Genomic DNA, 22088 nt, shown 5'->3' with positions numbered 1-22088 from the left:
AAATTTAGCAATTTTTCCCTAAAGGGTTTATAACAATTTATAGTCCTACTGAACATATATAACAGTTTCTGTTTCCTCAATCCCTACTTACACTTGGTATTATCAGACTTTTGTTTTTTGTTTTTGTTTTTGTTTTTTGCGGTACACGGGCCTCTCACTGTTGTGGCCTCTCCCGTTGCGGAGCACAGGCTCCGGACGCGCAGGCTTAGCGGCCACGGCTCACGGGCCCAGCCGCTCCGCGGCATGTGGGATCTTCCCGGACCGGGGCACGAACCCGTGTCCCCTGCATCGGCAGGCGGACTCTCAGCCACTGCGCCACCAGGGAAGCCCTATCAGACTTTTAAAAAATTTAAATCAATCAGATGGATGTGAAATAGTATCCATTTGTATTAACTTGCATTTCCTTCATCATCTTTGAAGTTGAGCATCTTTTCATATGTTTGACCATGTGAATTTTCTCCTTTGTGAATTTCTTGGTTATTTGTCCATTGTTTTCTACTGGGTTATTTGTCTTTTTTATTGATTGGTAGGAATTTTTTTTAAAAAAACCTCTTTTGGATATAATATCTTGGGGGTTGTAGTGAAGTCGGTATCTTTTCCCAGCCTGCGTGGAACCAGAATCCAGGTCTTTTTGTTCTCTGTTAAATATGCTTTGCCGTTTACCTCTCACTGCTAAATCAGATTAACTGGGTGCTTAGAAGGGAAGTTGATTCCTGGTGGCTGCAACAGTAGCACACAGTTAGGTTCACAGACCAATTTTTCTTCAAAAGTAGATGGAGAAGTTTAAAAAAAATGAACAGTATTCAAGAGTTGGCACGTAGGAATTAAAACAAATGCTGAGTTTTATCGTGTATGGTTATCACTACCTGCTCAATAATTATAATTTCATAAAATGTATTTCAGAAATGGATGGTGAGCAATGAAAGCCAGTCCTTAAATCTAACCAATTTGTAAGCACGTTCACGATACGGCAGAGAGGTAGGATGGTTTTAGATTTCATGGTTTCATAGTGATGGTCTGTTAAAGTCATTTACTCCTCCTCTGCCTAGCTTCCAGATTTTAAAACTTTTAACCCATCAAAAATGCGAATGATACTAAAAGTACATGAGGTGGTGTACGAATTTATGTGTCCTGATTTCTCTTTTTAAGCCATAATATCTTTTCTAGGCGGACACACCCTTGAATGTGTGCTTTTCTGCTTTTGATTCTTTTTTGAATCCTGCCTTCACATTTAAGAACATCTTTCCACTTTTTTTTCCTTTTCCTTTAAAAATATAAAAGGAAAAAGTATAGTAAAACAGAAGTGGTAATAGACAGATGTTTCTCGTCACTAGCCACTTCTTGGCTGGTTTGCGGTGCTGCTGATTTCCTGGGCAGCCATGCAAATGAGTTTGGTCACCTAGCAACAGGGGCTAGAACTGATCCTTGCTCTGATGCAACAGTAAGAATGTGCAGTTAAAACAAAAGGAGTTCTGATACTATATTGCATTTCCTCAACCTTTTTTAAAAAATAATTTTAGCTTTAATTTTTACTGCATGTGAGCAGAAAATAAGCTATGAAAAAGATTTACTTATCGACCTCAGTGGTTTAAACTGGAAAATCAGAACGGTAGAAGGGAGCTCAGAAATTTTCATCGAATGCATTGCTTATTCATGCTTAGTTGTATTTTCCAAGACTAGCAAATAAGTTCTAGAACTTGAATGTAGTAGAGGTATCCTGAGTGCAAGGGTATTCAATTTTTCTTACCACCTGTGTAGTAGTGACCATGGTACACATTATAGGAATAAAGTTACATGAAGAGCATCATTGTATAACCGTCTAAATTTGTTTAAATGTTAGACTCTTTCATTTTAAAGTCATCAAGTTTTCTAGATGAACATTTACCTTTGGTATGTATATTAAAGAAAGATTTAAAGGAATTGTTTTGTTTGATTGGAGCAGTTACTGTCTGGTGGTAGCTATTAAAATCCTGACTAAGTATATACTACCAAAAAAATTGTCTGTTTTAATGTGGTCTGTGCTTTGAGCTGACCATTGTGTCTTCCAAAGTTTTTTCTTTCTTTCCTGCAGAATAATAGACACCTGATAAATTTGTTGGGGGTTGATGCGGTTGGGGAGTAATCATTAAATGAATAAGTAGAAATCTGAAGGTTGTATTTGGATTGAATGAGGTTGATAGATCAGTGAGGAATCTTAATTAGGCTCGGTGATTCTTGCTTATAGGGTGCATTCAGACAGTTATACAGTTATAGGCAGATTTCTGAGTTCATAATAAATTCTGTCATCTGATACCCATTCCTTTAGTCATTTGAATGGCCATTTGTCAGGGGAAATAAAATATGGGAGAGTGTACATCAGTCACCCTTCTAGGCTTGTACCTTAGTCCAGAAGAGGGACAACATAGCACCATCTTCACTTCTAGTGTTCTAGTTGTCATAGACAGCATAAAGATATAATAATTTGCTTAAAAGTATTGATGAACTGTTATGAAATCCTCTCTCAACAGGCGGAATCTGATAAGCAGATGGGAAATTAGAGAACCTTATCCAAACAATTCTGGCTTTTCTTCAGTGCTAGATAGTCTATTCAGTATGGGCATGGAGACTCTTGCTGTAGCATCTAGATACCCTGTATTATTTCCATTCTTTAGATTAAGTACCAGGCCAAGAAAGAGGTCTATAAAAAGAAAATGAAGAAAAATGAAGACTCAGAGTAATCTTGCTTTTTGTTTTTGTCTGAGTAATTCCAAATGTTAATGTGCATATTTAGTTTTAGGCTACTGACTTGACACCTAAGAATAGGTAGCTCTTAAAAGAAAAATGGGCTTACTGTTGGAGAGGAGAGCTCTCCTGCATTGTAGTGATCGTAAATGGTAGGTGGTTTGCAGTTCTATTACTACCTGTTCGTGTATGTACTGTAAAATGATCCTGTGTCGTGTGGACTGTATTTAAGCAATGATTGACTAAGATTGTAATTTCAGTAAATCTAAATGATCTCGTCTAATTAAATTCATGTGCTTCAAAAAAAAAAAAGAAAGAAAGAAAGAAAGAAATGCAAGAGGTTTACCAGGGGGTAATGCCTATGAAAGATAAGGCGGTGGAAGTAAAATTGAGCAGGGAAAGCTTTCAGAGGTAGCTTTGTTTTTCCTTCACTCTTGATGTTCCGAGTTGTCTTCTACTAGTATAATTTCCCTTCTATCAGGAGAACTTTTAGCGATTCTTTTAGAGCAGGTCTTCTGCCAACAAATTCAGCTTTCCTTCATCTGAGAATGTCTTTATTTCACCTTCATTCCTGAAGGATATTTTCACTTGGTACAAAATTTGGGGATGACAGTTCTTTTCTTTTAGTACTTGAAAAGTGTGCCACTTTCTTCTGGTCTCCATGGTTTCTATTGAGAAACCTGTAGTCATTTGAATCATAGTTCCCCTATAAGTAGTACATCACTTTTCTTGATAACTATTTCAAGATTTTTTCTTTGTCTTAAGTTTTTAACAGTTTGATTACGAAGTGTCTAAGTGTGGATTTCTTTGAATTTATCCTTTTAGGAGTCTGCTGAGCTTCTTGAATCTCTAGATTTCTGTCTTTTGCCAGGTTTGGGAAATATTAAAAACATTTTTTTCTACACTATACTCTTATGTTGTTCTAGCACTCCATTGACAGGACTGTTAGATCTTTTGTTATTGTCATGCAGGGCCCTGAGGCTCTGTTCGTTTTTTTCTCAATCTTTGGTTATTCAGATTAGGTCATTTCTATTGATCTTCACTGACTTTTGCTCTGTCACCTCTGTTCTGCTGTTGAGTCAATGCAACAAGTTTTTAATTTTGATTACTGTATCTTGTTTCTTGCTGAGACTTTCTGTCTTTTCAGAAGTGTCTGCCCTTCCTTCTTGAAGCAATTTTATAATTGTTCTAACGTCTTTGATGATATCAACATCTGTCATCTTTGCATTGTTGTCTGTTGAACATCTTATGTGAATTTAGATTTTCCTAGGTCTTCATATGACAAATAATTTTGGATTGTATTTTGGACATTTTTAATATTATGTTTTGAGCCTCTGGGTCTTATTTAAGTTCTATGGAGAATATTGATGTTTTTGTTTTAGCGGACTTGACCTGGTTGGGTTCCGGCTACTCAGTCTTCTCTGAGTTTTAAAATAGTTTCAATGTCAGCTTCGTTTCCAAAGCCATTACAGAGCTATTCAGTTATGTTCTGTTTGTGTGCCAACCAGTGGCCATTCTGGGACCTGGAAACTAGGGCTGTCCCTTAGTTCAGTTTTCAAAGTGTGTGGTATGCTGCTGAGGGTCAGACCCATGCCTGTATAACTTGAGGGTGAGCCCAGGAGTTCCTAAACAACTTGGTGGGGGGATCACTTTCCTGCGTTCCTTCCTCTCTGTGATCTCCCTGCTACTTTATGGTTCTCTGGGGCTGCCATTTTAGTCACCCAGCCAGAAATCCGGGGCTTTACCTACCCTGCTCTCCCGTATATTTACCATAACTCTGCCTATATCTGGGGCTACAAGGTGGAAGGACAGAGAGAAAAGATGCAAGAGGGGTTTTTGCCCCTTGCTCTTGGGACCATAGCTTCTCTGACTGGAGAGGAAGGATCCCTTTCTAAAGGTGCCTCAGAGTTTTAGGCTTCCTGCTATGGTAGACAGAGTTCTAAAGGTCTCCCAAGATTCTTGTCCCATGGTTATTCAGTCAAACATAATCTAGGTACTGCTGTGAAGGGTAGAAATAGAAACTGATTTAACTACAGACCGCCTGGAGCTACAGTACAAGAAAAGGGAGGGAAAAAAGCATGCGATTTCCCCCTCTCTCTATGTGGTAGGAGAATACACTCCTGTTCCCCATGCCAGCACCGAAGGGCTTCTCCTGGAGTGCTCTGTCTACATCCTGGGTGCCCAGTTGTGGGTTTTGGCTGCATTGCATCCAGGCTAAGAGATATTGGAGGGAGAAAAGTAGTAAACTCACTGCCAGTTCTTTGCCTTCCTCCCCAGTCCACTTACTACTATTCACTTTTTTGTTTCCTCAAGTAGCTACTCCATTCAGTCCTGATTTTGTAACTGCATTCAGTGGGAGAGACAGGTTGGGTTTTTAAGGATTCTTTTTTTTTAACAAATGGAGTCATAACTTTGTAGTTTTGTAGAAGTTGCTTTTTTTCACTTAAGGTGTTATGGACATTTTTCCATGTTAGTAGATACAGAACAATGAACCTCACTTCTTAATTATGAATAGTAATACTAGCATAATAGCAGCTACCATGTCACTGAACCAATAAGGAAGTATATTAAATTATGAGGGCTGCTATAACAAAGTACCACAGACTGGGTGGCTTACACAGACGTTTATTTTCCCACAGTTCTGGAGACAGGAAGTTCCGTATCAAGGTGTGGCAGGGTTGGTTTCTTCTGAGGCCTTTCTCCCTGACTTGCAGATAGCCATCTTCTTCCTGTTTCATCATGTGGTGTCTTCGTCTGCTTGCGCTACCATAACAAAATTCCATAGACTGGGTGGTTTAAACAACAGAAACGTGTTTTCTCATAGTTCTAGAGACTGAGAAGTCCAAGATCAAGGTGCTGGCCAATTCATTGCCTGTTGAAGGCAGACACCCTCCTTCCTGGCTTGCAGATGGCCACCTTCTCGCTGTGTCCTCATGTGGTGGAGAGCGAGCTAGCAAGCAAGCTAAGCCCTGGTGTTTGTTCCTTGTCTTTACAAGAGCACCAGGCCTCCCGGATTAGGGCCCCACCCTTAGGACTTCATTTAACCTTTAGCACTTTCTCCCAGACTCTGTCTCCAGATACAGTCACACTGGTTGCTGGGGCTTCCATGTAGGAATTTGGGAGGGACACAGACGTTCGGTCTGTAACACATGGTCTTCCCTCTATGCCTGTCTGTGTCCTGATTTCTCCTTTTATAAGGATACCAGTCCTGTTGGATTAGGGCTCTCCTTAATGACCTCATTTTAACTTTATAAAGTATTGGGAGTTAGGACTTCAACACAGGAATTGTGAAAGGATGCAGTTCAACCCATAAAAGTATTTTTCTCTGCTTAAGATAAGGAAACTGAGGCCCACAGCCCTTGAGTAATTTTGGCCAAGATCACACATCTAGTAAGATAGAACCAGGATTCAAACCTGGGTAGATTGGCCCCAGAGCCTGTTCTTTGAACTATCTGGCCGTTCTCCTATCCCCAGTCTCCACCTTGGCACGGCAGTTGTTGGGATGTGCCACGGATTATTGAATAATCCTATGCTGGACGTAATGGGTTTTCTTTTTTTTTTTTTTCTGTTAGACAGTGCTGCATTGAACATGCTTTTACAGGGATCACTGCACACCTCTGAAAATATTGCTATCGTATAATGCCTAGAAATCAATTTACTCACAGAAGTCATTGTTAAATTTATGTATTTCCCCAAAATACCCTCAAAAAATGTGCTTGTTTACCCTCCCAGCGATAATGAGTGAGAGTGGCAAGTTTTAGAAAAGAGCAATGGAAAAGCTACTTCTGTCATAGGCTACAGATGAATTGGAATTGGGTACTTATTTGAGGTGTCTCAGAGTGAAACAAAGGCCATTGTTTCTGTTAAGTTAGGTGGGGTGAAAACATACCAAGTGATGTATCCTGGTCAATTCATGACGTGCTTTCTTGTTTTTCAGAATTTTGATTCTGACATTAGCAGTGTGGGAATAGATGGCTGCTGGCAGGCAGACAGCCAAAGGCTTCTCAATGAGGTGATGGTGGAGCACTTCTTTCGACAAGGAATGCTGGATGTAGCTGAGGAGCTCTGCCAGGTAACAGTGTGCCACCTGCGAGAGCATGACATGGAAACAAGGGAAGTCCTTGCAGTTTTTAAGTCTTCTAAGCCATAGGCGGATTTTTACATTTTAATCATCTGGGCTGACTTCAGTTTACTAGGAAGTTTTGTTTTTTGGTTTTTTTTTTAAAGTTGGTGAAAATTATAGTCCTAGAACTTGTTATTCAAATTATTTCCTTATTCCTGCCCCAGAATGTTGGTCCCAGGTCATCAATCAAGGGTCAGAAGTGATGCTACTTTTTCAAACATCTCCTCTTTTGTTTTTTTTGTTTGTTTGTTTGCTTTTTTGGAATAAGCCAGGGCATTTAATTTATTTTTTTAATTAATTTTTTTATTGGAGTCTAGTTGATTTACAGTGTTGTGATAGTTTCTGCTGCACAGCAAGTGAATCGGCCATACATACACATATACGCACTTGCTTCTAGACTCCGTTCCCATATAGGTCCTTACAGAGCACTGAATAGAGTTCCCTGTGCTATACAGTAGGTTCTTATTAGTTATCTTCTATATACAATAGTATTAAGAGGGAAGGTTAGTATAGCAGAGGAGAAAAGGACAAAGAGGTTTATATTTGCTTTTCTCATCTAGCCCAGCTTAAAGAACTTTGTTTATCAAATGAATTTCAAGCTAAAATTTACTTCAAGTGAACAGCATTTGTCTTTTATTCCATTAGACATGAAGTTAGGGGTCTCAGAAGAGTTTACCAATACCACATAGTCATAATATTAGCAGCTGCCCTGTATGGAGTATTTACCACCCTCCAAGCCCTGCCTTTATTCTTCACTGCAACCCTGTGAGGAAGAAATGGTTGAGGAAGAAATGACCGCTCCCATTCTACAGAGGTGGAATCTGAGGTCTGGAGAAGTAACCAGCCCAAGGCCATACAGGTTCTTAGTGGAGGAACTTGGATTCAGGTCCAATTCGTGTGTCTTCAGACTCTGTTCTGTGGCTTACATTCTGTGCTGTTGTATTTTCCATTTAGAAAAATGAAGGACCGTAAGGATTAAATAATTTAAAGCCAGTCTGTAAACCAGACCTCTAATGTAAGCCTTTTCTGTTAAACAATTCAGATAAGCAATAACTCAAGTCTTTCTCTGTATGTTATGGGATTTTGTGTATGTGTCCATAGAAATTTCCTAAAATAAATTGTGTCATTTAGGATTAAGTTTTGTTTACAAGTAACAGAGACCCAAAATACCAATGCCTTAAACAAGAACGAAGTTTATTTCTCTTACACAGAAATCGGAGGTAGTAAGCCATCCACTGCATATGTGGTAGCCATGTGCCGTGAAGCTCTTAGGGACCTTGGCTGCTTGTAGCTCTGCTGTTTCTAAGGTGTCCCTTGTCCACATGGTCCAGGATAGCCCGAACCCCAGCTAGACGTTTTGTATTACAGGAAGGGGCAAAGAGTATATACTTATGTTTCACTGGCCAGAACTTACATCTTGCAAAGCCATGCCCAGCTTTATTCCATATGGTTATGTGCCCAGCTAAAATTTGGGGTTTTACTATTATAGAAAAGGAGGAAGAATGATACTGGGGCTCAGTCATCAGTCTTTGCCAGAGAAATGCATGGTAAAAAGAAATTATCTTTAGTGGTTTGCCTCACATTTTATAACGTAGAACATGCTTGTACCATATCTCTTTATTCTGATTACTGCTAATGAAAGTTCTTTCAATTTTTTCAGGAATCTGGTCTTTCTGTAGACCCAAGCCAGAAAGAACCATTTGTGGAGTTAAACCGAATATTAGAAGCGTTAAAAGTCCGAGTTCTGAGACCTGCTCTGGAGTGAGTGACTGAGTTTGTTTTCTTTTAAGTACTTTGAGAGAACTCTGTAAGAAAATGGAATCAGAAAACACGTTAGAGATTTTGAGATTATATATATATCTCACCTGGGGTAGACTTCAGAGGCATCAAGGGAGAATTATTTTATTTCTTTTAGCGAAGTGAGTTTGGGGGATATGCAATATGAGAAAATGGTTAGGGCTTATTTCACTTATCAGTTGGTCTGAATTCCCATGAGAGAAGAGGGTTTCCTCTAGCTAGGCTACACCTCCGCTTTAGAGTAGCTTTATAACTGAAGGACTGTTGTTCAGATGGTCTGAGTTTGATATTTGAACTTCCATAATGTTCTGGGTTCACTGCTTGCATTCTAAAAAAAAAAAAAAGCAGTTTAATTGGTTATTGGAATCAAGTGGTATATGTAAAGAGAACAAATATTGTTATGGAGTTTTACTCTAATTGCCGTCATAAAATAATTCACTGTGAACTGGTCATTGATGTGAATTATACGAAATTACTGGGTTAGCTCTGATAAATATTATCCTAGTACAGAGTCAGCAGAGTTTTTCATAAAGGGCCAGGTAGTAAATATTTTAGGCTTTGCAGGCCACATAAGGTCTCCGTTACATATTTTTCTTTATTTTATTTTACAACCCTTTAACAATGTAAAAAAACCGTCTTGACCATCTGGCATACAAAACAGGCAGCAAGTCCTGTTTGGCCGGTGGCCATAGTGTGCTGACCCCTGTCCTAGAATTTTTTAATGTGAGAATTATCAGGTTATTTGTTTTAAAAAGAAAGAAAGGAAGAAAGGGAAGGAGGAAGGAAGGAAAGTTATAAAATAAAAGGAAGAAACTGGGTGATAGAAGCAGTGACATTATTTTGAGGTCATAGCCTTAGAATCCTGGGATTTTAAAACTGGAAATATTTGATATCGTTGTTATCAGGAAAAAAAATAGTTGGGAAGATCCTTCATGAGTTTTAAAAAATACACTTCCTTTTCCTTCTGCTAACCCATTTAATTTTTCATAGGTTAGTTTTCTGTTTCTCATAATTTCTCAGTTCTTAGAAAATTTTGCAGAGTTCTAAAAACAGCCTAGGTGAACAGGCAGAGATAGAGTCCTGTGTAAATTTATAAATATCAAATTTCTGTATAAATTGTAAATATGAGGTAACTCATTTATTTTATTTTCGTTGCTGCATGTGGATTTTCTCTATTTGCGGCGAGCAGGGGCTACTCCTCGTTGTGGTGCAGTGGCTTCTCGTTGCGGAGCGTGGGCTTCAGTACCTGCAGCACACGAGCTCAGTAGTTGCAGCCCTAGAGTGCGGGCCCTAGAGCGCATGGGCTTTAGTAGCTGTGGCACGCGGGCTCTAGGGCACACAGACGTCAGTAGTTATGGCATGCGGGCTCAGAAGTTGTGGCTCGCAGGCTCTAGAGCGCAGGCTCAGTAGTTGTGGCGCATGGGCTTAGTTGCTATGCGGCATGTGGGATCTTCCCGGACCAGGGCTCGAACCCGTGTCCCCTGCGTTGGCAGGCGGATTCTTAACCACTGCACCACCACTGCACCACCTCATTTATTTTAATTCTTTAAAGATGTAAACGTCACTTAAGCAGCACCACTGTGTACTATGCATATTACCTTTATAGTTTGATTTTTTTTAGATTTTATTGTGACATCCCTGTGAGATTATCTTTAATCAAGTACCTCTAATAACACCTCTTAAACAAAATATGGCAGCCATTCTTCTGTCTACTTTCTATATTCCACCTAAATGATTAAACAATTATAAAGGAGAGTGAGGGAGCCTAAATATAAAAATGTAATGGGTTTCACAGTTGTCTTATAATGATTTAGAAATAATATATGAGTTGTTATTTGAGGTAATAGTCATTTATCCATTAATTTCTCAGGTTCATCATCAAACTTTTATTGAGTGCTTATGTACCAGAGACTGTGCTGAGAATTTGGACTGCCTTAGCCCTCAAAATTCTCAAGGCTTGTTCCTTTTGGAATGAAGAAAATTCATAAGACCCTTTTAACTTTGGGCTTTTTCTGTAAGATCTAAGTTTCTGACTGGTAACTATGGCATATATATCAATGATTTCTGTAAATGTTTTCTGTTATTTGTAGCCTCAAGCAGTGCCTCTCAGGCAAAGGGAGGGCTCATTCCATCTACTTGGCACTAACAGTGGAAACTACTGTACAGTAGTCCCTCGGTATCCATGGGGGATTGGTTCTAGGGACCCCTGTGGATACCAAAATTCATGGATGCTCAAGTCCCTTATGTAAAACGGCCTGGTATCCTTGCCTCTCCGTATCCACGGCTGCGTAACCTGCAGAGGCCCTCCATATCTGCAGGTTCCACAACTGTGGATTCGGAGGGCCAACTGTATAGTGGAAATTTTCTCCTTTCGCTTTTCTGGGACTATTGCCATGTTAAATATCTGCGTATGGGGATGTAGTCAGTCATAATTATAGTCGTCTCTTTTGGAGTGCTTATTATACGCCTAGCATTGTTCTAAGCATTTTATTTGTATTAGTTTATTCAATCCTCATAATAACCCCATGAAGTAAGTACTGGGCTTACAGAGGAGGAATGGAGCCTGGAAGTTGCTCCATGAAAAAGAGGATATGGAGTCAAAAGGTCAGTCGAGGAAAGCTTTACATGATATTCCCTAATATTCTCCTGTAAGCGAGTCACTTTAGAAGTAAGGGAGAAAGAGAAAAACAAATATCGTATTAATATTGCTTACATGTGGAATCTAGAAAAACGATACAGATGAACTTAGTTGCCAAGCAGAAATAGAGACACAGATGTAGAGAACAAACATATGGACACCAAGGGGGGAAGGGGGAGGTGGGATGAATCGGGAGATTGGGATGGACGTATATACACTATTGATACTATGTGTAAAATAGATAACTAATGAGAACCTGCTGTACAGCACAGGGAACTCTACTCAGTGCTCTGTGGTCACCTAAATGGGAAGGAAATCCAAAAAAGAGGGGATACATTTATACATATAGCTGATTCACTTTGCTGTACAGTGGATACTAACACAACATTGTAAAGCAACTATATTCCAGTAAAAGTTAATTAAGAGAAATGAGAGATTCACTTTAGCATATTAGAGGGGCCATCAGCAGTCCTACGGTAAAGAAACTCATTTAACTTTGTAAAACCCAGTGTTTCCCATGCGTATTTAACCAAAGACTCCCTGTCTCCTAACACCTATTAAAACTCACAAAATTGGTGATCTGTAGAACATAAGTTTGGAAAATCTTAGTTTAACAGAAATCTCCATTACAGAAACTCAGACTTCTCCAATTCTTGCTTATTGGTGGATGCAAAGCAAATACTCATTCAACATATTTTATGGGCAAGGTATGGAAAATTCACTGTACTCAACTTGTACCAAAAATTTAAAAATGTGGGACGTGAGTTTCAGGGATTTTGGTTCAGATACACAGTGGAAAATCTTTCATATTTCATGTGTGGCATCTTCTCTTTGTACCTGCTGGGAGGTACAGGAACCACCGTGGAACCACACGAGAGAGAAAGAAAAAGGTGAAAGCCTGCAGCAGTTCTCGAGGCAGCCTAGGTAGTTGAGGCAGCGGCCAACCAAAAAGATTAATGTGGATAGAGGTCATGGAAGGCCTAGATGAGAAGGAAGTCTGGTGAGCGTTACCTATTAACCGCAACTGATAAAAGACGGTGGAAAAGAAGTGAGTAAGGAATGGTGTGACATGGCAGAGAGAAGTGGCAGAAGAACAGCTAATTATATATACAGATCTAGTCAGGACCCTGCCTACTCTTTTGTTCCTGCCCCTGTATTTCTGAGTTTGTGTACAGATTTTTCTCCTCATCCAGATCACTTTATCTGTTTTTTGAGTTCCTCTTGGCACCTAGTAGCATAGTGCTTATTTCGTAGCAGGCACTCAATAAAAGATGGAATAATTTGCAGGAGAACTTTGAACAAACATGACCTCCTCCTTCATGTGGCAGATAGACGCAAAGCCAAAGATAACTAGTGTCAACAAAAGAATAACAGTAACTTACTTTGAGGAGATGGAGAAAATGAGAAAAATAGAAGCTGTCTGTAACTCTGTGCCAGTTACTGACGTTTTGAAAGTGCTGTCTCGAGGGGAAGCTGGTTGGTTGCCTTCCTAAAGGTGTTTCAAAGAGTAATCCTGCCTTGGTGGATTTGCCGCAGTCTAGAACCTGACTCTCAACCTAGCAGACTTGGAAACCTGTTTTTTTTCAATACCCAGAGCAGGCCCAGGGGCCTCATAGCACTTGCTGAGAGGAATTTGCAGTTCTGTTTGCAAAGTCTCAGTAGAATGCCATTAAGAGAACAGAAACTAAGTGAATGATTATAACAAAGAGATGTTATAGAATTTTTCACAGAAGAAGAGAGAAAAACTATTTCATTAGTCTAGATCACTGCAGAGTTTTCGATTAGACAGGCCATGAACAGTATCAGGCAAGCTGTTGAAGTATGAGAGGAATCCCATCTCTAAGCCTAGCGATTAGGTGAGGCTAGAAATAAAAACCACAGAGGAATGTGAGGTGAGCTTGCCATTGTGGTTTCTTGGTGGTGTGTGTGAACGGTGGGTCTGAGGAGAAGAAAATGGTTGCTGGACTTAGAGAAATTGTGGTATCAGTGCATAAAACACAATTTATAAGCAGAGAAGGGTTTTAGAAAGTGAAAATGACGGAAGCAAGCCAAGGTGCCTGGTCATAGAGCCTTGGCTGCCACTGGCAAAGAGGGTGACCAGGGTTACGCTGTTTCTGGTGTCTGTTTTCTCGTTGTTAGTTTTGTCTTCCTGTAGGCAGGCAGTCTTGCTGATTCAGGCATTTTTAATAGCTACATAGAACCACAGAATAAAGACTCTGATAGATGTACTTTTGGAGAAGAGGAATCAAGGTCTGAACAAGTTGGGTTTCCCTCCCCCAGTCTGAGGGGGTTCTGTTTCGTTTTGTTTCTTTTTTTGTTTTGTTGTGTCCCAGGGGTTGTTAATTCTGAAAGGGCAGAAGAGCTGAGTTGAGGGATATTGTTTTAATTCACGGGGACCATGCACTAAGTCTGGTGGAGAGAGCGACTATTAAAAAGAAGCTAATTGAAAATGGAAAGAGGTGCCCAGTGGCAAGAACACAGAAGAGAAAAAAGCACAATGGAATATAAAGGCCAAAGGGGAAAAAATATCTGGGGTGAGGACATCATTTTCTGTTGTCTGTTCTATGTTTGTTGCTGGCAAAAGTCTGTATGAGGTTCCAAGACAGTAGGTACTCCTCAGGAAGAAGAAGAGACGTGGCCATATCTTATCTGGATCCATCCTCACCAAGGACCTGGGCATTACTGGAGATGAGTGGGCAAGCTATGACTATAGAGAGATTAAGAATCTTCTTCTACAAAAAGGGAAAATTGAAAGAAACTGTCACTGAGATTAAGTGTTTAAAAGAATAAGGCGTTGAACTAGGCCAGGAGGGGGAACTAAAGGGGACTCTGGAACTTGTTCTTATAAAATGCTGAACGGTTATTAATTTAAGCTTATCAAACACTTGGTTTTGTGGTGGGAAACTAGCAGTAAATAAGGCAAAGTCATATTTAAGTACTTTATTAAAAACTCACGGGCTTCCCTGGTGGCGCAGTGGTTGGGAGTCCACCTGCCGATGCAGGGGACGCGGGTTCGTGCCCCGGTCGGGGAAGATCCCACATGCCGTGGAGCGGCTGGGCCCGTGAGCCATGGCCGCTGAGCCTGCGCGTCCGGAGCCTGTGCTCCGCAACGCGAGAGGCCACAACAGTGAGAGGCCCGCGTACCGCAAAAAAAAAAAAAAAAAAAAAAAAAAAATCCCTAATCTATAGAACTGTGCTGTCCAACGCGCTGGCCACTTGTCAGAGGTAGCTATTGGGTATGGCCGCCAAGCCCTGTGTTACTAAGAACCTCCTGTAAAGTTGAAGGTATGATTCAAACGTGAAACACGGTAGTTCGTGTGGTTTCTTAAACAGCATGGAAGAAGGACAGAGATCCACAGCACCTCTGAGATGAGTAAAACGTTAGTAGTTCCAGCGATGGACTCAACTCATATCTGAATTGCCATTTGAAAATATCCCAGAAATCCAATGCCAGCTATCCTAAAGCGAAGCGATAGGGTGCTTCACTTTTCTGGCTGAATTCCAGTTTCTGGATTTTTTAAGCACTTGATTCGGTCACCAGTGACATGCAGCCAGTCCACACCTGTGGAGTAAACACATGTCACTCATTTCCCTGAGCTTCAGCTTTTACCCCCAAGAAGATAGCCCCAAGGTAGACTAGAAGAAGAAGGTATTTGTAAGCCTTTTTAAAACGCTGTGAAAGGTTGTAGTGGAATGTGCCGTAGGAACTGGAGAGAGGCATTTTTATTCACTATTATCAGAAACAGATCCCAGCCCAGGCTGGCAGAATGGTGAGAGGAGAGATAAACAGACCAGTGCTGTCAGTTAGGTTTCTGGGAAAGAACAGCTAGCTCTGAAGGTAGAACCTTGTTTTAATTATTTTTGGATTAATATGGAAATTCTAAACATGGAGCTAACAATGGGCCAAGTCTTTTCGGAGGCCTGACGATGAAGATAATTAACGCTTCATGTTTCTGTGGGGTAATTGCATCAATGTGGGTTGTTTCTGACTTGGTCACCTAAGTAAGTAGTATTGTTTTGGGGTCTTTTAATGGAAGTGGCCCAGAAGGTCTCTCTACTAGTCACTGCAGTAGCAGTGAACAGAGAGAATTGTGACATGGTGACCTTATTGGCTGTCATTGTTTTGGTCTCCAGTGTTTCTCTAAACAAGGAATGGTTCCAAAGCTGGCATTGCTCTTGTGGCACACATTGGAGATGTGGGAGCAGAATTTATTTTAGAAACCACAGTAAAGCTAATAATTTACCTGAATGTTTACACGTAGCTTGCTGGTTGTAGTATAGTGATCGTTCGTTTTTTAAAAATTAAAAATCAAAAGTTTTCTGCTAGGAATGCCATTAGCCAGAGTACAGCACCCCGTTCACTTATTAACTGTTTTTTTTGTCTTTCCGTCACATGTCTTCTAGTGCTTTGTAGACAAGTGGATTCAGTTTTTGGTGCCGGTTGTAGTTTGTGCTTTTGCAGTCTCGTGTGCTTTGTTGGTTTTGCATTTGTTGTTATCAGGTTAATCAAGGTCTGTTCTACCCCTTATTCCTGCTCAGTGAATCACACGGTCCAATATTCAGTGTGAACTTCTAGCGAAGACAACCTCAAAAAATTTTGAAGGGGATTAGCTGGTACATGCTGATTCCCACAGAGTTGGTTCTATAAAAATCAAAGCAGCACTGAGTATTACATGGAAATGCCCAAGTAACTCTTTTAAATGTAATTTTCTTACTAATGACTTTGGAGAACGTTAAGCCTATCCCCTCAGTAAACACATGTTAAGTAGCTTATTATTGTCTGTGCCAGTCTCCCGGCTCAGTGCTTCTACGAGCCCCCTCATTTAATGCCCATAACCCTCTGAGTTGCCCCCGCTTTACAGTAAGGAAACAGACCTGAGAGCATTAAGTGACAGACTGCCCCGATTCACCCCACAGAGCCAGGATTTAAAGGGCCATGCACGTTTGGCTCTATTAACCTGTACCCTCTATCACTGTACCCCATGCAGAGTAGAAGGGGCACCGAGCTGAGCAAGGCAGAGCCCCTGCTTTAAGAGGCCAGAAACTGTCCTACCAAGTAGATTGTGTGTGAAGAGCTGGGAGAGGTTCAAATAAAGAACCTCTCGAGCTCTGTGGATGGAGAGATGAGTAGGGAACTTGTAGAAAATATGATCATTGAGCCTGGGCCTTGAATTTTTCAATTCTGTTCTCAGCTACTCAATTTGTTTGATTGCACTATTGTAAAAATGTAACTAGCACCTGCACTGGGAGATAGGACCATGGCTTCTAATTTCATAGAAGGAACAAGTCCTGTATCTGGACCAGCTTTCATTCACCTGGACACATCACTGTTGATGGTGGTGCATATTGCTACATCAGGTTGTCTGAATCTGTTTGCATGTTTTTCTTGGCCTGCACCTCTCTCTGCCTCCATTCTGTTCTCAAGAGGCCTCTTATTTTCCTCCTTTAATTCTTTATACCACATGGCAGATGCCTCTAATTTACCCTGTCGGCATCAACCTCTTGGTTTTCCAGCCTTCCCTCTTAGAAACAGGAGTGGAGGGGCAGAGATCTCGGTGATGACAGGCCCCGTTCCCAAGCTTCTTTCTCCATTGTATCACTCTGGGCTGTCTTTGCCTTTATAAAGTAACCTCCTGCCTCTGAGAGCCTTATGTTTTTCCTCTCCTATTTCTTTTCTCTGTTGAACCGATGGACAGTTCTCTCTGCACGATTCCAGTGTGCCCAAATTTCACTTACCACAGTTTAGGTAAATAACACCAATTCCCCAACAACACAGTTCAGATTTCAGTCACCATGAAGTATTGTGAGTAACTGCATAAAATAAAAACTTCTCTGCCAGCTCTTCAGTCCACAGATACATAGTAACACATGTGCATCATGATCATGACTGGTCACCTCATTGCTTTTTCAGTCTGTTGGTGATTGGTCACAGTGCAATTCATTTCACCCTCAGGCAGCAAAGGTGACACATTACAGAAATGGATCATTGAAAGAGGGACTTGGTCAACAAAGATGAATTGCTAGAAGTGAAACTGCATGCATTGAGGAAGATTTGAAAATGATGACAGCAAAGTGAAGCTAGGACAAGACCTAGGCCTACATGAAGCTATGGTACACTGCATATTGAAAAGTCCTATGAATGTAAAAACCAAGGTTAAAGTCGCTTCAACGCCTTTTAATTTAAATCGCACTGGGAACAGAAAGCTGCTTGTGATTTAAATGATGGAGCATTTACTTCTACTTTGTTTGTAAAAACAAACAAGACAAACCAAAACACCTCCCATCAGTTTGGCTAACATTCGGGCCAAAGTGCTTAAGTTATTAGTTGCCTCATTGAAAGAAAACAGTTTAAAAAGGAGATTGAGGAAGGACTCTACTGCCAGTAAAGGATGGTTTCAGCATTTCAGAAATCATCGTGAATCGACTAACAAACTGTCTAGGGAGGCTGCTAGCGTGGATAAGAAAGCTGCTGTGAAATTCGTACCCAGATTCCAAAGATTAGGTAAGGCAGGTGTTAACGATGATTGTCCAGAGAGACAACCCCATCAAGAACTTACACAACTAGAGATGTAGGACCACGAAGTGATCATGAAGGATATCAAAATAGATGAACTCTCTCGTTAGGAGGCAACACAGAGTGTTAAACCTATACTCACCTGGCTGGTTAACTGTGGCCCAGGAATTAGGGTCAAGAAAATACAAACATGGGGCCCCGGGTACAATCCTGGGGATGAGGGAGAGGCCGCGTCAGCAAGCGTTTCACCCTAACGCTTAAATGTGCTTTTACATGTCTGCGGGGCTAAAAATGGGGTAGATCAGCCTTAGCTTAGAAAGTGGCATTTTGCCAGAGAGGGAGAAACTTAGAAATGTTTATTCTAATCCCTGGCCTTGTGAGATTTAAGCTCAATGTACTATTCAGAAGTTAAATGAAGATGATACAGTGTTTCAGAATAGAATGACAAGAAACATGACCCTTAAGAAACACGGGAAAACTTGTATTCTATGAATTTAGGTTTTGCATTCTTCCTACACTCTCTCTGCAGCTCTTTTTTGTAATCGGTATCTACTTTTCTAAGAATATTGTAGGGGGACAGCGATTAGCAATGCTAGTTTTTCCTGATTATTTTGTAGCCCTGTCTGTAGCAAAATTTGAAAGTGTGTCAAAATAAATTCAAGGTGTAAATTAGGAATTACATTGTCTAAATGCCTCTCCAAGTTTAGAAATGAGGTACATATATTTATAGCTTGAAAAGCTTGAATTTCTAATACATAGCCTGAATTACTTTTAACAAAAGTAATTTGCAATTACCGTTAGCTCTTTGATGAAAAAAGAAAGTTAAGAAATTTTGTTTAGTTTTACATTAGCTAAAAAAGTTAAGTATAAAAATAAGTAATATATGTTCATTATAGAAAACTTGGAAAACTCTCCTTTTTTTTTTTTTTTTTTTTTGCGGTACGTGGGCCTCTCACTGTTGTGACCTCTCCCGTTGCGGAGCACAGGCTCCGGATGCGCAGGCTCGGCGGCCATGGCTCACGGGCCCAGCCGCTCTGCGGCACGTGGGATCTTCCCGGACCAGGACACGAACCCATGTCCCCTGCATCGGCAGGCGGACTCTCAACCACTGCGCCACCAGGGAAGCCCCAACTGTTTGTACTCTAGAGGCCTGCGTCACTGTACTTTGGATGATTCAAAACCGCATGTTGTTCTTTCCTTCATTAGCACTGTTTGTACAAATCTTTTTGGTGCTGTGTGTTGACACTGTATGTTATTTACACAGCTTTATCTGCCTGATTAGACTGAAAGCATCTTGAGGGTAAATACTTATGATTACTGTTTTTAATCTCAAAGCACGTATAGCACCAGATCTTGCACCAGTGAAAGTTTAAACATAGATGTGCCCCTTCAGCATCCTGTGTTTCATTTATAAACATGCCAGTTTAACAGGAAAAGAGTAGTGGATCTAGGCAGTCAGTAGTCAATCTCATGGCTGACACCTGCTTCATAGTGTGGCCTGGTACAGTTCCAAATATGTCAGAGACAGTCCTGTCTTGGTGTTAAACCTTATTAAATATGTAATTGTCATCTAACTTAATATTTTTTCTTTCTTTCACTGGCTGCAAATCATCTTTAGGTATAGTTTGTTTACTTTCTTTACGAAAGTCTCTGGGCCTAGGGCTTGATGTTACCACTGACTTCCACAAGATGGCAGACTAAACCCATTTTTTGGTGTTAGGTGTTTGAAACCATTTTTAACACACATGCTCGTGCTCTTAATTACTGTTAAAAATCTTTTTTGAAGAAAAAAAAATCTTTTTTGCTTTTTCTTTAGATGGGCAGTATCAAACCGAGAAATGCTTATAGCCCAGAACAGCTCCTTGGAATTTAAGCTACACAGGCTCTATTTTATTAGCTTGTTAATGGGTGGAACTACAAATCAACGAGAGGCATTACAATATGCGAAAAATTTTCAGCCATTTGCCCTGAATCATCAAAAAGGTGAGTCTAGAGTCAGCTGTTTTTAATGGTTGGAACAGGACCATGGCCGCCACTGGAATTTAAGTTTATCTTAACTAGATCTAATATACATTTGCTAATAAACTGAAACAATTGTAGATGATAAATCACTTACTAAAAAAAGCTTCTTGGCTGGCTCTAGAACAAAAGTAAAGCATTAAAGCCTCTTAATTGAAAAGTCAGAGAGAGACATTGCATTTTGGGGGATTCTGCATTAACCTAAGAGGAGACAGAGAAAACGTAAAGTATGCACTTGGCATCCCCCCACCGTACTGCTGTTATGGCCACGACAGAGTGTCTGAAGGTGCAACAGGGTAGCAGTAATTACTCCCAGGTGTCAGTGTAGAGGGACTGACTAGTTTTACAGCCAAAGATATGTGATGACCCCATTTATGACATTATTATTACTTCTCTAGATAATGGTAATTATACTATGCTGTGTATAAATTATAAGTTCGGTATTTAGTGCTTCCCTTTTCTTCTTCTTTTTCTCTGTGCTGTTTCTTTGATAGAAACCAAGCTTAAGTGCCAGAATTTTAAAAGACATTGTCAGTAAGTTATTTTATGCCATGTCAGCTGGGGGAATTCTTGCCTTTTTCAGTGTATCGCCTGAAAGCTCTGTTTCAGGTGTGATCATTCACACCTCCAAATTGCTTCTGCTTTTGTTTAGACATTCAGGTTTTGATGGGAAGCCTCGTGTACCTGAGACAAGGGATTGAGAACTCACCATATGTTCACCTGCTTGACGCAAACCAGTGGGCTGACATCTGTGACATCTTTACACGGGATGCCTGTGCCCTCCTGGGGCTCTCCGTGGAGTCCCCGCTCAGTGTCAGGTATGGAAGTTGTCCTGTTATTGAAATGTGCGTTGCATTGGTTAGTTCTGCTTAACTTGTTGTCTAGTTCTTGACGTTTAAAGCTGAGAGAACGTGTGTCTTTCTGAAGAAGGGTACAGTTGGTGTTTCAAGAGATCGTCACAATTGGCAGTGACCTAGTTCTGAGTGTGGTCTGTGATCCTTTGGGGGGGTCTCTGAGAGCCTTTTCCACTGTGTTCACGTTGTGGGTTAAACTGCTCCAGCCTTAGCACAGATCGGGGCAGTGGTCCCAAACCCCACAAGGACTGGCTGTATTCCTCACCCACCACACACTTGCAGATTTTTCAGTTTTACTTAAGAATGTTCTTGACAAAACGTTAAAAGTCACTCACTTTATTAAATTTCGACCTTTGAATATACATCTTCTTAACATTCTGTGGGCCCAAATAGGAAGCTCAGATAAAGCACTTCAGCTCATGCCAAATCATGAGGCAGTATGATGATTGTCTCAAGAAAAAGCATCTGTATAATGTTTGAGTTATGAGCTAAAAACTAGTTGCTTTTTTCCTGGAACACAGTTTTCACTTGAACACAGTTTTTACTTTTACGTCTTAGAAGACAGACTACAGTTACTCACACTCAGGTTTTTGGCAGTATTTATTCAGATGAATGAATTAAGCTTGTCGCGTCAGGGAAAGCAACTGGTGGTATCTTTTGCTCCAGTGGTAAAATTCAAGATTGTAAGCTAAAATAGAAAGTTGGGAAAACTTGAACCGACCACTGTAAGCTTGACAGTTCCCCAATGCTTAAAGACATTTCTGATGAGATTGGTGGTAATAATAATGAATTTGAATTTTTTGATATTACATAATGAAATGTGCTAACACTTGGAAGATCAGTAAGATCTCAACAAAATCATGCATGAGGAAAAGATTCATTCAGAGTACGAGACCATTGGATTTTAGTGGAGCAGGGTACAAAAAGTACAATGGCAAGGATTCAGATTCCACTTTCCAACTAACATTAAAAAAAACTAGTACTTCTTGGGACTTCCCTGGTGGTCCAGCGGTTAAGACTCCATGCTCCCAATGCAGCGGGGGGCTGGGTTCGATCCCTGGTCAGGGAACTAGATCCCGCATGCTACAACTAAAGATTCCACATGCTACAACTGAAGATCCCGTGTGCTGCAACCAAAGACCCGGGGCAGCTAAATTCAAAACAGAACAAAACTACTATTTGTTGAGTTTTGGTGTGGCATTAAAGAAGACTATCCACAGTTACCTGAAAAGGTGGTGTAAGTGCTACACATCTGTGTGAGGCTAGATTTCTTTCACTTACTTCAACCAAAAGAATACATTGCAACAGATTGAATGCAGAGGAAGTCGTAAGAATCCAGCTGTCTTCTGTTAAGCCAGACATTAGAAGGATTTGTAAAAATGTAAAACAATGCTGCTCTTCTCACAGGTTTATTTTTGGTTT

At 40.5% G+C, this 22088-nt stretch overlaps 1 protein-coding gene across 3 annotated transcripts in view; it reads left to right on the top strand.

Moving 5' to 3' along the window:
• RMND5A (required for meiotic nuclear division 5 homolog A) overlaps positions 1 to 22088 on the top strand; it is a 58747-nt gene that overhangs the window by 26693 nt on the left and 9966 nt on the right. For all 3 annotated transcript variants that reach the window (XR_003794838.1, XM_029231485.1, XM_029231484.1), the window contains exons 3-6: positions 6659 to 6793; positions 8505 to 8605; positions 19610 to 19776; positions 20465 to 20630. Coding sequence is in view for 2 of the 3 variants with exons in the window: in XM_029231485.1 (XP_029087318.1) it covers positions 6659 to 6793; positions 8505 to 8605; positions 19610 to 19776; positions 20465 to 20630 (569 nt within the window). In the remaining variant the exon portion in view is untranslated. The remainder of the gene's footprint in view (positions 1 to 6658; positions 6794 to 8504; positions 8606 to 19609; positions 19777 to 20464; positions 20631 to 22088) is intronic.

The sequence above is a fragment of the Monodon monoceros genome, unplaced genomic scaffold (genome assembly GCF_005190385.1).
Source record: "Monodon monoceros isolate NGI ecotype Baffin Bay Population unplaced genomic scaffold, NGI_Narwhal_1 Super_Scaffold_19, whole genome shotgun sequence".
In the NCBI taxonomy this organism is placed as follows: domain Eukaryota; kingdom Metazoa; phylum Chordata; class Mammalia; order Artiodactyla; family Monodontidae; genus Monodon; species Monodon monoceros.
The sequence above is the reverse complement of the archived record's forward strand: the minus strand, read 5'-3'. Positions and strand labels throughout refer to the sequence as shown.